Source organism: Erpetoichthys calabaricus, chromosome 1 (assembly GCF_900747795.2).
Source record: "Erpetoichthys calabaricus chromosome 1, fErpCal1.3, whole genome shotgun sequence".
Lineage (NCBI taxonomy): Eukaryota > Metazoa > Chordata > Cladistia > Polypteriformes > Polypteridae > Erpetoichthys > Erpetoichthys calabaricus.
The window spans coordinates 290,859,928-290,880,485 of NC_041394.2; the positions used below are offsets into that span (position 1 = coordinate 290,859,928).

General features: G+C 36.9%; 1 protein-coding gene across 3 annotated transcripts in view; it reads left to right on the top strand.

The window, feature by feature from the left end:
* dram1 (DNA-damage regulated autophagy modulator 1) overlaps positions 1-20,558 on the top strand; it is a 47,927-nt gene that overhangs the window by 15,453 nt on the left and 11,916 nt on the right. For all 3 annotated transcript variants that reach the window (XR_007935180.1, XM_051928627.1, XM_028816477.2), the window contains exons 2-3: positions 11,884-11,951; positions 14,793-14,935. Coding sequence is in view for 2 of the 3 variants with exons in the window: in XM_051928627.1 (XP_051784587.1) it covers positions 11,884-11,951; positions 14,793-14,935 (211 nt within the window). In the remaining variant the exon portion in view is untranslated. The remainder of the gene's footprint in view (positions 1-11,883; positions 11,952-14,792; positions 14,936-20,558) is intronic.

Sequence of the window (20,558 nt, forward strand, 5' to 3'; positions counted from 1 at the left end):
GTGCATGGTTTGATCAATTAGCAGTCCCTATTCAGAAACTGTTTTAATATTCAAAAGATAATGGGGTAGCCCCTGAAAAAGATGAGAGATTATTCCAATGCCAGCAGAAGGACACAAAGAATCCTGTGGAAAAAAATAGATACTACTTGGAGATTTCATATAATCAGTTAAGACTGAATGCAGCAAAAAAAAGCATAACCTAAAAGGTTTTTAAGTTCACATTGTTTCTATCTCATGCAACTTAAATACATAATATTTACAGACAGTAACTAACTACACAAAAAGAAAGGTCTGCTTGTCTAGATTTGAATTAACACTACATGTAATCCTAGGCAAGAAGCTGTTGTTCTGCAGGTAACATGTTTAGTGTAAAATTATTATGTAATACGTGTTATAAGTTAATGATTAATTATATATAAAAAATAAATGAAGCTTTTAACCTTTAACCATAGCCATCATATAATTTATAAACTGTGACATTTTTAAACTTTGCTCAAGAGACACAGTTTAAGATTTTTTGTAAACTTGTCTATTGTAATATTCATGTATTTACCGGCTTGAAAATTTAAATATAGTTTTGTGCTGCTCAGTTCATTATCATTTGTTTTTGTCCAAGCTGCAGGCAAACAAATGTAGCCTGGACACATCTGTGATCCAGTAGAATGTACAGATTAATCAAAACAAATTATGTGTGAAATTGTCCTGGTTAAAATGTATTTTAGAAAAATTAGTGTTTTTGATTCTCTTGCATTCATTAAAAAGCTTTTGTAATGAAATATATTTTTAGAGGGCGGTACAGTGGCCTTGAGTTCTTAAGGAGGCTAGCGAGTACAAGTATAAACCCTTGATACATATTTTTAGGACATCACTGTGCACTAGGGAAATTCAGAAAGACTGGAAAATGGCAAATATTATCCTCTTATATAAAAAGGGTGACCTGGGAGATTCAAGCAACTATAAGCTAGTAAGCTTAACGTATACCACATGAAAAATAATGGTAGGAATTATTAAGGATAACATTGAGCAGCACTTGGCAAGGTTTTCTGAGCAGTCAGCATGGGTTCAGAAGAGGGAGGTCGTGTTTTACTAACATGCTGGAATTCTATGAGGAAGCAACAAAAGGATACGATGAAAGTGGAGCATATGATATTATTGATCTTGAATTTCAGAAAGTATTTGATAACGTGTCGCATGAGAAGTTGACCATCAAGGTAAAAGAAGCAGGAGGAGTTCAGGGTGATGTTTGCAGATGGATGCAGAATTGGCTCAGACAAAGGAAGCAGGGGTTGATGGTGCGAGGAACCATATCAGAACTAGCTGATGTTAAGAGTGGTGTTCACCACTTTATAACACACTGGTGAGGCCTCATCTGGAGTACTGTGTGCAGTTTTGGTCTCCAGACTACTAAAAGAAGATAACAGCGTTAGAAAACATCCAAAAAGAGAGACTAGGCTCATTCCAGGGCTACAGGGGATGAGTTATGAGGAAAGATTTAAAAAGTTGAGCCATTTCATTTTAAGCAAAAGAAGATTAAGAGGAGAAATGATTGAAGTGTTTAAAATTATTTTAGGGATTTAGTACAGTGGATTGAAACTGTTATTTTAAATTGAGCTCATCAAGAACATGGTGACAGAGTTGGAAACTTAAGGGTAAATTTCGCACAAACAGTTGGAAATTTTTCTTTACACAAAGAACCATAGACACTTGGAACAAGCCACCAAGTAGTGTGGTAGACTGTAAGACTTTAGGGACTTTCAAAAGTAGACTTGATGTTTGTTTTTTTTTAAGAATTAAATGGATAGGACTAGCGATGCTTTGTTGTACTGAATGGCCCGTTCTCATCTAGATTGTTCTAATGTTCTAATCTAATGGCAAATTCAAAAAAAGAGAGCAAAAAGGTTAAAATTCCAGAAATCACAAAAACCACAGAAATAATCACAATTAAACACTCACCAATTCCAGAGTGCATTCGAATGAACTGCAAGGAACTGTGGTTTGACTCCACCTTTAATGGGCTGAGGGCAGTCCCTTGCATTAATGGGCAGGTGGCCCCACAAAACACAAGGAATGTAACTGAGGCATACAAACACAAAATCAAATATATTTAATAATGCAAATAAACAGAAATTAATTAAAACAAAAGAGTTAAACAAAAAAAGAGTTAAAACAGAACAAAGAAGAAATAAAACAAAGGTTTGAATCCTAGCCATGGGAGGAGCCCTGTTAGAAATATAACACTATTTCTGTTTCCTCCCCAGAATAATGATGGGTGAACATGCCATTTTCTGCCTGCTAAAGTTAAATATCATTTCTTTTTGACATTCAGAGTAAGATGGTCCTTATTGCTCAAATTTACCAAACAGTCCACTTGATTTAAATAATGGCTTTCATCTTCTTCAGATATGCATCCTATCAGCTTGGTGTCATCAGCATGCTAGAAAATGGAAAAGTGGTTTTTGACTCTTTATTTAGCATTGAAATTCTGAAGTGAATTTATTTATATTTTCCTAAAATGTTCTTTTTATTTCAGACATTTGCATAACAAAATTAATATTTTGTGTCTTATTAGCTTTATTCTCACAGTTTTGCTGTTTTCTTTTGTGTATTTTAACAGAAAATTTGTGATTAGCAAATCTTTGGTTTGAAATAAAACAAAGTGAGGTCATAGTTATCAATGCTTTTTTCCATGTATAATATCCTCATCTTTTGTCCATCTACAAAACACCTAAACCAGTATTTTTCTTTGATTGTCAAAACTTTTCCCATTTCCTATAACACATCTTTGTATTAATACACAATATTTGTTTTTCCTCTTACTCTGTTACTGGTGTTTGGAATTTACCATCCAGTACCTTTTGGGTAGTAAGCTTTCCTTGTTTTCTATATATGTATAACTCTGTAATAATGTATTCCACATTTTCTATCCCTATACACTTGTGATTGTGAACATTTTGCAATCGCTTTCCTCACTCTTCCCTTTTGGCTAATTGTACAGTATCATTGGCACCCACACCAATAGATTCAGGGATAGTTTTTACCCACAAGTTGTTAGGCTTCTGAACTTTCATTTATAAGAACAAATATTGTAATATAACAGTGTAATATAAAGTATTTCTCTGAGCAAATTATTAGCAACGCTATACTAATATTGGGATCTGCCTCCTTTTGCTCTTTAAACAGCCTCAATTCATTCCTTCATTGCATAGATTCCTCAAGATGTTAGAAACATCCCATTGTATTCTTGTGAGCAGTTCTGAGGAGACATGCAACTAAGGATTCCATTGCACTATGTACACGTGACAATAAACTTGATATGACTTGTCTGAATGTGTTCGTTTTTATTAGAGTTTTGTTTGTTATGTGCCATTTCACAACCCAACTATTAGGTAATACTTTCTTCAATAGATTCATACACTTTCTTGTATTCTTATCTTACTACTAGGGGGCTTCGCCCCCTGCTCTCTTTGCTCGCCAACCCACGTGTTTGGTTTTCTGGACACACACTTTTAAGATTTTTTTTTTCTTTGAATTGTTGCTATTTCATTAGTTTCACTTTTATTTCAGAACTTATGTAAAAACAATATTTGGAATCTTTAGAGTCCCAATATGCTGAATCTTTTAAATGAGGTCAGTGAGACATGTGTTTAATGACTTTGTACCATAATTCAGGATAGGTTTCTCTGTTTGGAATTTCAGCACAGACAAAGCGATCTACATCATCAGCAGTTAATGATTTTTTTTGCAAAGTAACCAATAAATGCATGTGAGGTAAAATACGTTTTTGAAATTCTCTGACAAAAACTTCAAAGCCTTACAATATTTACATACTTCTGACATATCACCTGTGTCCATATATTCGATCTCTATTCGCCTTTTAGTTATTTCTCCGCATAATAATTTCTCTTTTTTTGCACTAATGCGGTGTTTACTTTCTTTTTTGACACTCGTTTTTTTCTGCTTTCATATTCTGTATCTTGCTCTGCATGTGTCTTTTGAATTCCAGTTTTCATTATCTCTAACCTGCTCTGCATGTGTTTGGCCCCCTTGTTTTGTAACCTCTTTATGACATTTTACTTTGTTTTCAACTCTGTCTTTTATTTCTGACCTCGCTTTGTCCTGCTTTTTTTTTCAATGACACCTTATCCGTTGTGATTATTTTCCCTTTTTCGAGTAATAATTTCCGTTTGTTTGTGCTACTGTGATCTTTACTTTCTTTTTTTTTATACTTTCTAATTTTCCTACTTTCAAATTCTTTAACTTTCTCCACATTTGTATTGCGCATACGTTTTTTTTTTTTTTTTTTGAGCCTTTCCAATTCCACAGCTTTCATAATCTGCTCTGCATGTGTATAGCGCCAACGTTTGTGAACGTGTTTATGAAGTTCTACTTTGTCTTTTACTTTTGTTGTACTGTTTCTCACCAGGATTTTTTTTATAATAGAGAGATATCCTTAATCCGAAATGCTCCTTGTTTTTAACCTAAATGTTTTCTTAAAAGTGTCCTGGTTTACAGGCTCTGTTTCTTCAGCATTCTGATTACATTTTTTCAATTCATTGTTAGTGTTTTGACATTGGCTTGCAGTAGATTTAGAGTGGAATGTAATTAAAACACCTTAAAATATATACTGCAGTTTAATGGTAATAGTAAGAGATTTTTAATATACACTACAGACCTGTCCCTCATCTTCTATCTGTCTGTATTCCTGAAATTCCTAAAATTTTCTTTAAAGGTTTTAATCCGATATATATCCCCAGTCTCCCTCTAAGTGGGCCTTCTTTCTTAACTTATATTTAAATTGGATCCAAATACTTCACAGAAGTTGAACTAATGCAATTGCTTTTCTGCAAGTTAAGGTTACATCATTCATATATGCTACTGGTATTCTTTTAATGTTTTGACCTCAGCGTTTTGGAGTCTGAAAAGTTTTTTTTATGCTTGATAGTACCCAACCAATTTCTTTGGGCAGGCTGTCCTACTCCACAGTGTTTAACTTTATACATGTATACATGTGCATCAGCCTTTTCATTTGAGCCCTAGGGCTTGAAGGATAGGCCCTTTCAAGCATGCATTGCTGCAGTTTTCTGTAATGCAATTTAAAGGCTACATGAATATTGTATTCTATATCTTACTGCATTGGAAATGTTATCATCAACATTACCATGAATCATGTTCATTATTTAAGTACAATAGGATTTCTTGGACTATATTTTTAATACTATCCTTTGGTGGTTGTACTATATGACAAATAATACATTAGTATAGTTTTTATTTTGTGTGTTTTTATGACATTATTTGGATGACATTTTATCATCACTGATGCTGGTAGCCTCTTCAGTCTTCCATGCCTGATTCAATAGAGTGGCAATGATATGTTCTCTAACTTGTCCATTCACACCACTGGCTCCTTCTCACATTACTTACTTAGGCTGAGAGGCAACAAGGGTGTTGAGAGCCAATGCTGGGCCCAGGGAACAGATATTTACCAGGCCCCCAAAATAAATAAATAAACAATGCAATTATGTTTCTACTTTTGTGTTTAATTAATATCAAAATAATGTTTTTCAGAAAAATACTAGTAACTAGAGGGATCAAACTAACAATTGCACACAAAAATACTGACATAATAATATAATAGTAACAATGTTTCTTTCATTTTAATTAGACATTAATATTTATTTTTTACAGATAATATTGATAACTTCACTATATCATAATTAATTGCCTTTACAATTGAGCTCTCCTGGCTTTTTACTATTGAACATTTGAATAATGTCATCAAATTCCAACTGTAGGTTTGTCTGTCATGGTTACTATTAGTGTGCAAAATATTCTGATGCATATTCTGTTGTGGTTATACTGCTTGAATAATGAAGAATAATAATTAATAATACACTGTACAGCATTTGCATTGGTTGTAGCCAAAATAACTTACGTAAACCACGAGGAGCTCATGGTGTACACTCTTGGCTGGACCCCGATACTGCATGTGAAGGCATCTCGTCTTTGTTCCCTTAAATGGTTTTTGCTTTCGCGTGTACTTGAAAAAAAGAGATGCAAACGTCACATGCATGGGCCAGCTCTTTGAGTTTGTACAGTATTGAAATGTAAATGTCTGTTGTGTTCTTTAAAAAAAAAAAAAAATTTTTATTAAAATAAAGAACAGTATATTGGTCCTGGGGAATCTTACTCCACACTTCTCCATCTTTCTCATTGTGCCTGAGAGGTAACATCATCTGCACCCACTTTCTCTGACTGGATCCAAGCCAGGATACACAGCTCAGTGGTGTTAAGCAAAGGCACAGATATTGAAAGAGTCAAAAATTATGCTCTTTACGTACTTGATCATGTCTCTTGCTTACACTCCCCCTCTTTCACTGTTGCTGTCTCCCTCACACACACAAATAAAACCTAGCAAGCACACAAACTCTCCATGTGACTTCTTTTATATCTGGCTTCTCCAAATGGCCCCATCCCTTGTTACAGTCTACAGACAGACAGCCCTCCCTCCTGAATTTTCTGGGCAAAAATGCCAATGCCAAAGGCAGCCACATTAATTGGACAATCTTAATTTGCCTGGTTTGTGAATTGAGTACAGGCTAATGTATGATTGTGCCATCTCAGGGTTGGTTTCTGTGTTGTACACAATGCTTCCAGAGTACGCTCTTGCCCTTCATTATGCTCAATATTTGATTTAAGCAGAATTGAAAAAGGATATATGGATGTACGGATAGAGCTGACATTCTCATTAACATTGAACAAAACTATAACAGATAAGACAAAACAATTAGGTTATGTCTCTTTAATTTAGCACATGTCACAGCTATACTTTTTTGCATTACTTACAACTTACAACTTCACATATCGCTAATATTAATTACATATCTCCATCACTCACTTATTGCCTCATGAAAAATGACTATTTCATTCAACAATTATTCCTTTAAATTTTCTGACATTCATATCCTGACCTAGTTTTCGTTGTTTCAGCTGTTGTGCTGTATAACTCACTAGGTTAATTTCACAGCTGTCATATTTCAGCCTGGGCTCCACCCATGGCTCTTTTATTTTGTCTGTTTTTAGGAGGTCTTCTTTTTTTGAATAAGTTTCTCATTAGCTTTTGATTTGTTTAATTGTTTTTTGTGTTGGCAAATTAGGCCAGAGCCTTTGAGGATTTTTACTCTGGTCAGGTGTCTTAAACTATTACAGCTCAGTAATTTTAAGGACTGCTGAGCAAACGTAAGAGGAGCACTGCATATAAACAGGACTGAGACACTGCTTCAAGTCACTTCTGAATCAAGTGGTTTTCTAAGTTTTTTTAATGTCTTTCATAGTTTTTGGCCTCTTATATTAATCTTTTGGTTAAGGGCCCATTTTGGATTCTGATTACCTTGACTCTCTGTTTAAAATTTTAGCTTCAGACTCTTTATGGATGCAGGCTAATGATTTTGGAGCTTGGTGTTTTTTTTTTAATTCTATTGTAATCATTCCATACAAATAGATACATTTTTTCAAAAAATAGGATTGAAAACAAATCAACCCCCACCCCTGAGAACGGAGTAAAACTTAAAGCTAGTAAAAATAAATAAATTGATGAGTTTAAATAGGCGGATAAAAATAAATGGAGAAGAAAAAGAAATGGGAAGAGAATCTACTTCCTCGGTGCTTTAAGAGCTTATTCTAAAATATTATTGATTAGATCCTGCCAGGTTTTGAAAAAGTTCTGCACAGATCCTTTAAGTGAGAATTTGATTTTTTCCAATTTCAAATAATATAAAACATCAGTTACCTACTGACTTAAAAGAGGAGAGTTAGGATTCTTCCAGTTTAACAAAATAAGTCTGCATACCAATAGTGTAGTGAAGGCGATCACAGTTTGTTTGTCCTTCTCCACTTTAAGCCCATCTGGAAGAACACCAAACACAGCTGTTAATGGTTTAGGTGGGATTGTGACACCAAGGCTGTCCGAAAGGCACTTAAAAATTTTGGTCAGGAATGATGTTAATTTTGTGCAGGCCCAAAACATGTGACCCAGTGAGGTTGGAACTTGATTGCAGCGTTCACAGGTTGGATCTTGCCCTGGAAACATTTTGGACAGTTTTAAGCGAGACAGATGTGGTCAATATATAATTTTGAGTTGAATAATTGTATGCTTTGCACATATGGAGCTCTCTCTGCATTGCTACCTTCTACTCCTTTTCTGATATGTTGAGTGAGAGATCCTTTTCCCATTGTCCTCTTGGATCTTTGAAAGGGAGGGACTATAAAATAATTGTATATATTGCAGAAATGCTGGCTGAGTCCTCGAAACTGAGCAATATTTTTTACAGCTTAGAGGAAGGTGGGAGGTGAAGAAAATCGGGCAGGTTCTGTTTAACAAAGTTTCTAATTTGAAGATAGTGAATGAAATGTGTTGCTGGAAAGTCACATTTGGAATGTAATTGTTCATAGGATGCAAAGATGTTGTCTATATAAAGATCTCTAAGTAATTTAATCCCAAATGTTGTCCAGATATTAAAAACTGAATATGTTTGCGAGAGTTGAAAAAGGTGGTTCTCATGCAGAGGTGCCACAGATAAAAGATTCTCCATCTTAAAATGCTTTTTACATTGGTTCCATATTCTGAGTGAGTGAAGCACAATTGGGTTATTAGTGTATTGGCGATAACTTGCATTAATAGGGGCACAAAGCAGGGAATATAGAGAAGTACTGCAGATTTTTATTTCTATTGTGCACCAAGCCTGTGTATGTTCATCTATTTGTGTCCAGGTTTTTATAGCTTGTATGTTTGCTGCCCAGTAATAAAACTGAAAGTTGGATAGAGCCATGCCACCTTCTGCCTTAGGTCTTTGTAGGGTGGCTCTTTGGATACGTAGATGTTTTAAGTTCCAAATAAATGAGGTTATGGTTGAATCTAATTGCTTAAAAAATGATTTATTGATGTATATTGGAATGTTTTGAAATAAAAAGAGAAGCTTAGGTAGGATATTCATCTTAACAACGTTAATTTTTCCAGCTAGAGTGAGATGAAAGGTTAACCATCTATGCAAGTCTTGCTTAATTTTTTCCATACAGACGGCAAAATTTTGTTGATAAAGAGCTTTATGTTTACTTGTGATGTTTACCCCAGGTATTTAAACTGATCTGCGATGTCCAATCTGATATTGTATGCTTCAGAATTCACTGGGAAGAGCACACTTTTATTCAAATTAATTCTGAGACCAAAAATCTTTGAAAATTCTATAAATGCTGTTAGGACTGCAAGCACAGTATTTTGTGGGTCTGAAATTTTCTGTTCAAGTCCTTCTGTGATAATCCCCTTTATCTGATAAGCATTTCGACAGTGAACTGCCAGTGGTTCAATGGCGATTGCAAATAGCAGTGGTGACAAGGGGCATCCTTGTCTGGTACCACGTTCTAGTTTAAAGTTGTCTGAACAAACATTGTTGATGCAAACTGAAGCTTCTGGATTGGTATAGGCTACAGTAGTTTGATCCATGCACAAATGTTCGGGCCAAACCCAAATTTCTCTAATGTAGTGAAAAGGTAGTTCCATTCAATCATATCAAATGCTTTTTCTGCATCCAACGATAATAATATCTTTGGGGTGTTTGACTTTGCTGGTGAATATATTATATTATATTATACAGGCATCGAAGATTGGAAGCTAAGTGTCGGCCTTTAAAAAATCCAGTTTGATCCTGTGATATTACCGAAGGCAGCACTTTCTCCATCCTTCTAGCTAGGAGTTTGGAGAGTATCTTAACATCATTAAGTTTGGTGTTTTACATGTTCTGATTTAGTGGTTTGGGCTTATTTTTTATTTAGGAGATTATAGCTTTTTAGGATTTTTTTTATTCTCTTAATTTTACCAGTCATTTTAGTTCCTTTATTGACAATTATCTGTGTAGTATTTTCTAGTGTTGGTTCTTTTTCATTTTTTGCTGCCACTTATTTTTGTCATGTTTTCTAAACTGTGTCTGTTTGGCTATTAATTGTTTAATTAATAAATATTTAAGATTAATTGGTATTTATTGTTAATTAATTGTAAATTAAGGCCAAATCAAATCAAATGTTATTGTCACATACAATTATACACATAGTACAAAATGCAGTGAAACGCTTAGTTACTGAACTCCGAGACTTTGCACTAAACAAGAATAAGGAAGATTACAAAAGGATTAAAAACAATAACAGAGGACTTTACAAATACTGTGTCAAAGAAATCACTATATTAAATAAATGTAATAGTATGCATTACACCATAATTACAACAACATGTGACAAATAAACAATAAATAAATAACAACAACTTAAATAAGAGAATCAACAATTGGGCAACATGGAGTTCTAGACACTTTCCATTTCAAGATGTGGATAGATTCTGGGAAAGAGCTCCTCTTGAGCCTCCCTGAACTGGTCCTCAGGCAGTGTTACCATTTACCTGACTGCCACATAGAGAAGAGGCCGTCGTCAGGATGGCATACCTCTGATAGTTTCATTGTCCTGTTCCAGTATTGCTTGGTGTAGGTGACCTGGAAGTCAGAGAGTGCACATCCAGTGACGGGTTCAGCTAACCACACCACTCTGCAGAGCTTTGCAACCCTGCGGCGTACTGTTCCCAAACTAGGTGGTAAAACCTCCTTGTCAGGATGCTTTCAATGGCCGACATGTAAAAGTTCTTTAGTTTCTGAGAGGGCAGCCTAAAGTGTCTGAGGCATCTGAGGTAGTTAAGACATTGTCTTGTCTTCTATATCAAGGCACCAAGGTGACAATGTGCTTAGGCCAGGTCAGATCTACAGTGATACCGTCCACCCTCTCCACCAGAGTCATGTTAATACTAATGGGGTGGTAGTGCCTCTGCTGTTTTTGTGAGGACCTTGGGTGCGTGTTTGGCCCTTTGACAGTGAGAGGTCTTACAGTTAATATTAATGTTATAGAAAATGTCGTAAATTTTGAATTTGTTTGCAAAAAAAACCCCAAACTATATTATGTTAAATCATCCATCAGTTTTTTACCTGTTATCCATTTCAAAGTGACACACAGCTTGAGTGTGTCCCAGCAGCTTTGGGTACACGTTGGGAACAAACCCTAGACAGAGTATCTTTCACCTGAAATTGGGAACCAGCCCTGGATAGGGTGCATTCATGTTTACATATATACAAAGTCATAGTGAGTCAGTTTACAGTTTACAATTAACCTAATCGGCGGGTTTTTGGAATGAGGGAGAACATATAAACTCCACACAGTTCCCAAGTGCAGGATTCTGAGTAAGAAACAGCTCTTTATGACCACAGCCACAGAGATATTTATTTATTTCAGTTTTTCACTTTTTTGCCTGGAGGTATTGTTGAATAATCCTTGTCTCTACCCTTTTCTAATGGAGTGGCTTCCTTTGTACCTTTTGACTTTATACTACTAACCATTGTACCTGTTGAAGACAGGTAATAGAATAAAAAAAAAATTGCTATCTTGTACTACGTGCATGAACGTCTCTTAACCAGGACTGCCTCTCTCTCGATCATGCTCCCATAAAGTCTGCTTCTAAGACACTGTCATTATTTTCAAGGCGTTTCTTGCTTCCCATCCAGTTTTGTACTTGCCGTCTTTGAAGGTGATTCTCTCCGCTTGCCTCATACGTACTTCCTCTTTTGTTATGTCATCAAAGCCAAACCAACCAATCACACGAAAGCCAAACTGACCAATCAGATTGTTCAGGAGGACTGGACACAGGGAACTTAGTGTTTTATTATATAGTAGACATTAAATGAAATTTTTATATCTTTGATGATTTAATATTACAGAGTACTTTATGCCTATGTTGACCATTTTATACAATAATAATGCATCTGTGTACGAATTTCTGCTTTTATTTTTATTTCTCAGTGACACAGGAGTACAGGTTCCAGAAAGTCAAATCTTTAGCCTTTTGATTACATTTGCAGCCATTTTAGGTGAGTAATAAAGCATACACTAAGTATGAACGAATGAATGAATGAAGGTGGGTCTAAAGCTCTGAAATGTCATATTCTGATTCTTTGTAAATGTCCTTTAATACCAGGTTTAACTGCTGTTGATGGTGTTCATTTTATTACATCAGAAACTAAATAGTTTACGTGAATTCTTCTAATTTTTGAAAAGTAATGTTTTTGTGCATATTTTCTCAGTGATCTTTGTTTTTACCCAGCTTCTAAAATATTTTGTCATTTTAAATAATAATTTTCAGTTGATCTAGCATGTTTGTGCCTGAATATGTAAGGCTGGCAGACTGACAATCTGCAGTTTATCGCTCACTCTCAGACGCGGGCCAGATGCTGTTGATTGAGCTACAGACACAGGAGGACCCAGTAAAGCAGACAGGCAATTTGTGGAAAAAAGAAACTTCTACTGTAGTGTGAAAATGGCAGGTCACAAATTTGGCAAAATGTCTGTGGACCAGGTGATGAGAGAAAATATGGCAAAAAAAGAGAGAAACACAAAAATACTTAAAACATTAACACATGATAAAAAATAAATATGCAGAACGTTTTAACTACCTTATCAGATTTGAAATATCTATCGCACTAGGATTGTTTTGAAATATTCAGAAACTTTGACATACCTTTTTATAGGTAGAGAATGATGACTCAAAATGCCATACAACTGTGGCTATATAGATATGTTGGTTAGCATTTTCTGAAGAGAAAGAACAAGTCACACTTATAAAACAGCCACATAAATCAAGCAAGAGCACTAAAGAGGCCTACAATTAAACTTAGCTTCAAGAACGGATGTATAATGTCAAAATTGGCAGGCGCAAATAGTCAACTATCAAAGCCATCCGAGACTGAGATTGTAGACCTCTTTCTGTAGAGGTGTGTTGTTACACATCCATCCATCCATTATCCAACCTGCTGAATCCGAACACAGGGTCACGGGGGTCTGCTGGAGCCAATCCCAGCCAACACAGGGCACAAGGCAGGAACCAATCCCGGGCAGGGTTCCAACCCACCGCAGGACACACACAAACACACCCACACACCAAGCACACACTAGGGACAATTTAGAATCGCCAATCCACCTAACCTGCATGTCTTTGGACTGTGGGAGGAAACCGGAGCGCCCGGAGGAAACCCACGCAGACACGGGGAGAACATGCAAACTCCACGCAGGGAGGACCCGGGAAGTGAACCCAGGTCCCCAGGTCTCCCAACTGCGAGGCAGCAGCGCTGTGTGTTGTTACACATCCCTTAAATAATACACTCTGTGGCCACCTGGGGGCACTCCAGCTCCCCAAACACCTGGCACAGTCAGGCACAGCCAAAAGTGCAGCACCAACAAGGCTTTTATTTGGGAAACTCTACCCTGAAGTGTTTCCCTCAACAATAAAGTACAGCACAAAAGCACAGCACACAGAAATACTTTGTCTACTTCTGTCTTTCTCGCTTCCTGTCTGCCTGTACTACTCCCGGCAAGCTTCGTCCTCCTTTTTCCGGACTCTGGCTCCTTGACTTGTGCTAGGCAGCCCTTTTTATCCAATCCTGCTTCCGGTGATATGAAACTGTGGTTCTGAAGCACTTCTGGTTGCTGCCCAATGGAGTAGGGACTTCCAAATCCAACAGCCCCCCCGGTGTACCTCACGGGAGTCAACAGGGCTGTCCCTCGGAACTATAATACCTGGCATGCCTTGTGGGCACCCATGCAGGGATCCCAGTCTGAGTTGGCTGCCATCTAGTGTCCTGGAGGAGACAAAGCCCAGTGTAAGCTGTCTTCCCCTGTCCTTCCAGGTTGAGGGTGTCCTGGCTGGGCAAGGATGCCTGCCATTGTAGGCGGAGTGGTGGCTCTGAGGCTAGGGATCTGCACCGGCAATCGGAAGGTTGCTGGTTCGAATCCCGTAAAATGCCAAAATGGACTCTGCTCTGTTGGGCCCTTAAGCAAGGCCCTTAACCTGCAATTGCTAAGTGCTTTGAGTAGTGAGAAAAAGCGTTATATAAATGCAAAGAATTATCATCCCTCACAACTGACAAGCATTAGAAATCGGGCAAACTGGTCCTAAACTGTTGCTAAGCTAAGCAAACCTTGAGGAAGAAAAAACCCCTTGAGTGTTCTCTTTATGTCATAAATCTACTGTAGGGTCAGTGGTCATCCTTAGACTCTTGAGGCCATCAAGTAGCACAGTCTCCTGGCAGTTTTTCCCCCAATAACTTTGATTTTATCCAAATAAGCCATTTACTTATTGTTTGACTGTGTTTAATTTTTTATTTGTTGCCTAAAACATACTTATTTTTGAAATTGTATACCAGGATCAACATAACATTTGTATTACAGTGTCATGTATTAGTAACCAAAAATTCAAGCTATTATCTTGTAGTTCCCTTTTTTTAGATAATCACAAGCATAACGTTTCAGGCTTTAATACCTTTCTTATCATAGTCTATAGTACTAGGGTGTTGCACCGTGTTAGCCATTATAAATGTAGAGAAAAGCCAAGCAAAATGACATCCTCTAAAAAGATTACAATATGCAAGCTTTCGAGGCAACTCAGGCCCCATCTTCAGGCAAGATGTAATTTGCAGTAATTCTACCAAAAGCTGGATTTGGACTGATGTTGTCATTGTTAATAAGTCTTCCCAATATCATCTGTTATTGGAATCTGCCTGAAGAAGGGGCCTGAGTTGCCTCGAAAGCTTGCATATTGTAATCTTTTTAGTTAGCCAATAAAAGGTGTCATTTTGCTTGGCTTTTCTTATCATAGTCTATATACTGCTTTCTGTGAATGATTAATCAAATTTTTCTTTCCTCATTTATTTCCTCAGGAGTGGCTACAATGTATACAAGATACAAGATACTTGAAAAGATAAATGACCCAATGTCTAACTTTAACACCGGACTGAATAAAATAACACTGATGGCTGGCATTTTTGGTTGTCTAGGAATGCTCACTGTTGGCAATTTTCAGGTAAATTTCCCAAATTCATTTGCAGATAGTACTTGTATTTAATATAATGTGGCAAAATAAAGGCAAATGTGGAAATTCAATATAAGATTGTGTGTATTTGTTCAAAAACATTTTTTCATTTGCTCAAAAAGGCCTGCCTAGGAAATGATTGAATAAGGGTGATGCTGTTCACAAAGCTTTTTTTTTTTTTTTTTTTTGCTGTTCCAAAATTAATTTTAAAGTTTTGTGTTAAGCAGAGCCAAATTTATAGAACAGATCAGGATGAGCAGAAACTTTGACAGCAGCCATTACAATGCCAGGAATCTATTATATAAAATGTATTTAACACATAATGAAAAGAGTATTTTGATTTTCTGTTCATACAGTCCTAAACTGTAATTTGCTCTTTTAAAAAAATACCCTGTCTGGCCATGGGAATGCTACCAAAACAACAGAGGTGTAGGTCACCTGGCGCCTGTTGTGAAAATCTGTAACTGCTTTGCCTCTTTCCTTCTCTCCTATATTCTCACATAGCTCTTGTCACCTTTCTTTCTTCTTCATCATATACTCTAATGAGCCTTGCTTTGTCTTTATCATTCCTCTTAAACAGTTTACTCAGGCAAAAAAGTCCCCTTAACCTTTAGACACCAGAACCCAAAATAAAACTGCTGAATTTCAGATTGGTGCCTTTCCTCATCAAAGAAATTCCTGAATATGGCCAAACAGGAGAAAAGCAGAGAACTATGGAAAATGATTCACAAACACTGAAAAACATGCAAAATGGAATGGGAAGACAGAAGAAAACTTGGTGAAAGAAGAGAAAGAAGCATTCCCAATTGGAGGTTGTTAGTGTGTGCATGATGAATGAAGTGTTAAAATACAATTAAAAGCAATACTTAGGTGATTAGATGCTTATTGATTAAAACATGCTTTTCAGATTGTTCAGTAGTGAACAATGGTCTATATTACTTAACATTAGAGGAAATTACATTTAGAAAGAAAAATGTAATACATTTTCAGCATACAACAGCTCTGTGTTAATCTCAATGAACATCCTAGTTTATGATCACTTTTCAAAAACTGCTAAAATAATATATCCTTTAATGGTAGATAGTGTTGTAAACTGTGTTTGGGGATTTTTTTATTTCAGGGAGGCAGATGTTTCAAGGTAAGGCTTTTATACTGACTAAACGTGACAGAGGCAATGTGTTACCTGTTGATTAGCACACGCAAGTAAGATTACACGTGACAATAATGACCCTAAAACATATAAACAGCACAATGCCAAAGTGAGAAATGAAAAGAACACAGTTAGGTGATTAGTGTCTTATAAGGCTTAAGCTGATATATGCAAAACCAGTTTATATACTCGGTCAAGACAGCTTGAGATTTAACATATGTTTCTGTGTGTGTGTGCACTGCAAAGGACGAGTGTCACAACCGGCTCAAGTTCTTTCTTGCTGCTGAGATAGCTCCAGATACCCAAGACCCTTTACTGGTGAAACAAGTTCAGCAAATGAATGGATGGATAGAAAATCTGATCATTTTGTAGCACATATTCTCTTGTATTTATTTTACTTTTTTAGCTTTGTTGTACTTTACTATACAAATATTCTCTTGTGTGAACTGGGTGCCACACTAGTTAGTCTTACTTCCTTGTAGCCCCAGAGTCCAGAGTTCTTATTCGGTGCAGCAGTTTTCCCTCTCCTTCCAAAGCTGTGCGTTTTGGATTGGTTATTGATATAAAATATGTGTGCCCAATAATGGACTGTCCAGGGTTGATACTTGCCTTGTGTTTGATACTGATGGGATCAGTCCCGGAAACCAAACACTACACTAAGCAGATTCAATAATGGATGATATTCTGAAGATTTATTAACAATGAGAACATCAGTCCAAATCCAGCTTTTGGCAGAATTACTGCAAATCCTCTCCTATCTTTGGTACCCCTTTGGGAAAGCAGACTTTTTCAATACTATACAACAGTCTTTAGTCATTGAAGAAGACATTTCAAGCGTGAGAGAAGAATGAGCAAATGTGTTGGCATGATTCATGTAAGCTTAAAATGAGAGATGTGTGTAATTTTATAAAAATAGCAACACATAGTCAGCAATCCACATTATGTACAGTTATGATAACCTACACTGCATACATAACTTTATATCTTGTTGCTGAAAGGATACGTGGATCAGTGTAAATATGGAGATTTGTGTGATGAACTCTTTTTACTATCCAGGATGGCCTCTGGCTTTTACCTGCTCCTGTTCGGCTTAAAAATGTGGTGAATAGAACAAAGCTAAGCAACATATCTGACGATAGAAAGAAACTGTGCTGGAACTACATGTGCACAATTAAAATAAGATTCATTATCTCTAAAAGAGTAAATATGGCAGAAGTATGTGGGTTATGCGACAAGCCTTTGTCAGAACCAGGTTTGAGTTCTGTCCCTAATTCCTCAATTCATTTTCTGTTGGCTGTCCCTGTCAAAAGTGGACCAAGGACCTGCTCCTGGGCCTTTCAGTTTTTACACAAGGCCCTCCTGTCCGGGTCTGTTTCTTGGCATATTTACTGGACAAGCCACATGATGGAGGGGACAGAGTTCTAGGATAGTGACTTCACAAAAGCATTTGCATTCTTGTCTTTGTGACAGCCACTTCTTTGTGTTCCCCTTGATTTAGAATGTTTTTGACTGTTCTATTCTTAGGATTTTCAACTTTTTCAGAATGAATTGATATAAATTTGCATTTCTGTTTTCGATTTGTGTCTCTTTTACTTTTTCTGTGTATTAAATTGCTCTCTGTATTTTGGATTAAAGATTTGTTAGATCACTTGTACCATTAACTTGTTGTCTGGATTCCACACAACTGATGGTACAATTGGACAACTCAGCTTTTCTTTGAGGAGGGCTGGCACTCAGAGGCTGTGCCGCAGGAGCTGTCATTTATGTCAGGATGGGATGTGCCTGACACGGATGCTCCCTATAGATTGTATAGCAACCTTATTAGCACTGAAGTTAAAGGACGTAAGGTATAGCTTTAGTAAGTACTTATTCCATGTTTTTTTATCTTGCAATTGCTGGCAGCAATTTACACAAAGACAGTTTAGCTGTTAGATGTTAATTTTGCCAGCTATCAGATCAACGAACATGCTTGGTGTAAGTAACTTTCCATCCTCTTCTCTCCTTATCAATGAGACAAGCAATTTATAGAGTAACATCTACTGACAAAGTAGAATTGGAAAATGCCTGAGGTCAAATAACACCAGTTTGGATTTGGAGTGTTGTAACCATTTAATTCATTTTATGAATCACTGAACAATGAATAGGGCACACAACAAAAGTGGACTCTATCTAAACTGTCTCCCACACACTTGGATGTCAAATCACTATGTGAACATGGAACATTCAAGAAGGCTAAGTGAAGCAAGTAGGAGCAGTAGATACTCGAGTTTAAGGCAACTACAGATCATTTGCTGCATTTAAAAATGAATGCTTCATATGTTTTGACTGAGTTTATTTTAAACAAGTTCATCTTGGCAAATACTGTACTAGTTGAGTATGTTAGCACCTACCTTCTCAGCCAGACAGGAACCAGCCAGGAATGGAGCCTATTTTAAAGATGGTAACAGAAATAATCTCCAAGAACATAAATGAAAACCAGCCTTTAAAAAACAAGTACTGTCATTTACGTTTCAGAAAGGTGTGTGTTACTGCATTGTGTTTTTTTTTTTTAATGTTGACGATATGATCTATGTGATAGCTGTAGTCACATCCATAGCCATCTCAAGTTTTGGGTCCGTTTTCTCTCAATCGGATTAGATTTAGAGATATAACTGTAACATCACACAGCGCCATGGCATAAATCCATCCATCCATTTTCCAACCCGCTGAATCCGAACACAGGGTCACGGGGGTCTGCTGGAGCCAATCCCAGCCAACACAGGGCAGAAGGCAGGAACCAATCCTGGGCAGGGTGCCAACCCACCGCAGGACACACACAAACACACCCACACACCAAGCACACACTAGGGCCAATTTAGAATCGCCAACATGGCATAAATGTAATACAAATATTGTATAACATATTGCAAGGAATGGAATGGAATTAAAATATGACAGACTTGTGTGTTTGAAGCCCCCCTAATATTGTTATAAAGAAGCTGTGCTGCAAAATACAATGTGTGCCACATTTTGGGTGTAGCAGTAGTCTGTAGGGTAAAACCACTGAAATGTTAAAAGCCTTAAAATAAGAACAATTAAAGAGAGTGGAGGCTCTGAAGCTAAGGATCTGTGCTGGTATCTGGAAGGCTGCTGTTTCAAATCCAATTACTGCCAGAAGGGATACAACTCCATTGGGTCTCTGAGCAAGTCCTTAACTTGAAAACTGCCCTGGGGCACTGTGCAATGGCTGACTCTGCACTCTGAGCCCCAAAGGTCTTGCGAAAAGACAACTTCCTCTCTGGGCCTTACTGTACAAAGAACTAGTATATCATATCAAAAAAAAGGGATCAGCTTATTCTGCTTTGGAATTTTCCAACACTGTTCAACTGCTGACTTTTCCTTTTTTGCCTCTTTACTTAATTATGGCTTTCTGTCCTTCACCTTACTGTCTTTTTCCTTTTGTTATATCTCTATCTATCAAACATTTGTATTCACAAACTTTTACAGTGTGCATTGTAGAACTAGTCATTCTTTTTACTTTGCAACACTTACAGTTAAGTGAAAAACAAAGTTGTCCCTTTATAACTGCAAATTTTTGACACAGAATATTTTAACATCACCATCTAAAATCTAATACTGTATTAAATAAAGGAGTCCTGAGTGGACAAATAACACATTCCTTAAACTATTTCATTTGCTGTACTGAACAACGTTATTCAACATGAACTGGCACTTAAAGAACAAGTAACAGTCTCCTTGCACTTAATATGTGATTGCTGAACCTTCAGCCACGATGACTGCTACTAAACACTTCCATCCATCCAATATTAGCTTTCACTGCACTATGGAGGACTTTTAGCCCAACACTGACTTGCAGAACTGCCTGAACTCAGAAACATGGGGAGGTTTTCAAATCCCAATCTCAGGTCTCAAGTCTTGTTACAGCATCTTGGTTGGGTTTACAATATGTCTGGACTATGACTAGGTATCTCCAAAACTTTTATTTTGCAGACATTCTGATATAAAGTTGCCTTTTTTTTTAGACCATAATCTTGCTGCATTATGGTACCTACCAACATTTCAGCTTCAGCTGTTGTGAAGATAATCAGACATTGTAAACAAATCCAAGACATATTATGTGATATCATCTACTGTTAATTCTGGTCCGTACTTGTAATATTTTTATTTTTATACTGTATTGAGGATTTGTTCTGTGTATTGTATTGACCCCCTTCTTTTTGACACCCACTGGACGCCCAACCTACCTGGAAAGGGGTCTCTCTTTGAACTGCGTTTCCCAAGGTTTCTTCCATTTTTTCCCTACAAGGTTTTTTTGGGAGTTTTTCCTTGTCTTCTTAGAGAGTCAAGGCTGGGGGGCTGTCAAGAGGCAGGGCCTGTTAAAGCCCATTGCGGCACTTCTTGTGTGATTTTGGGCTATGCAAAAATACATTGTATTGTATTGTATTCTCCTTAAGACTTTTCTGA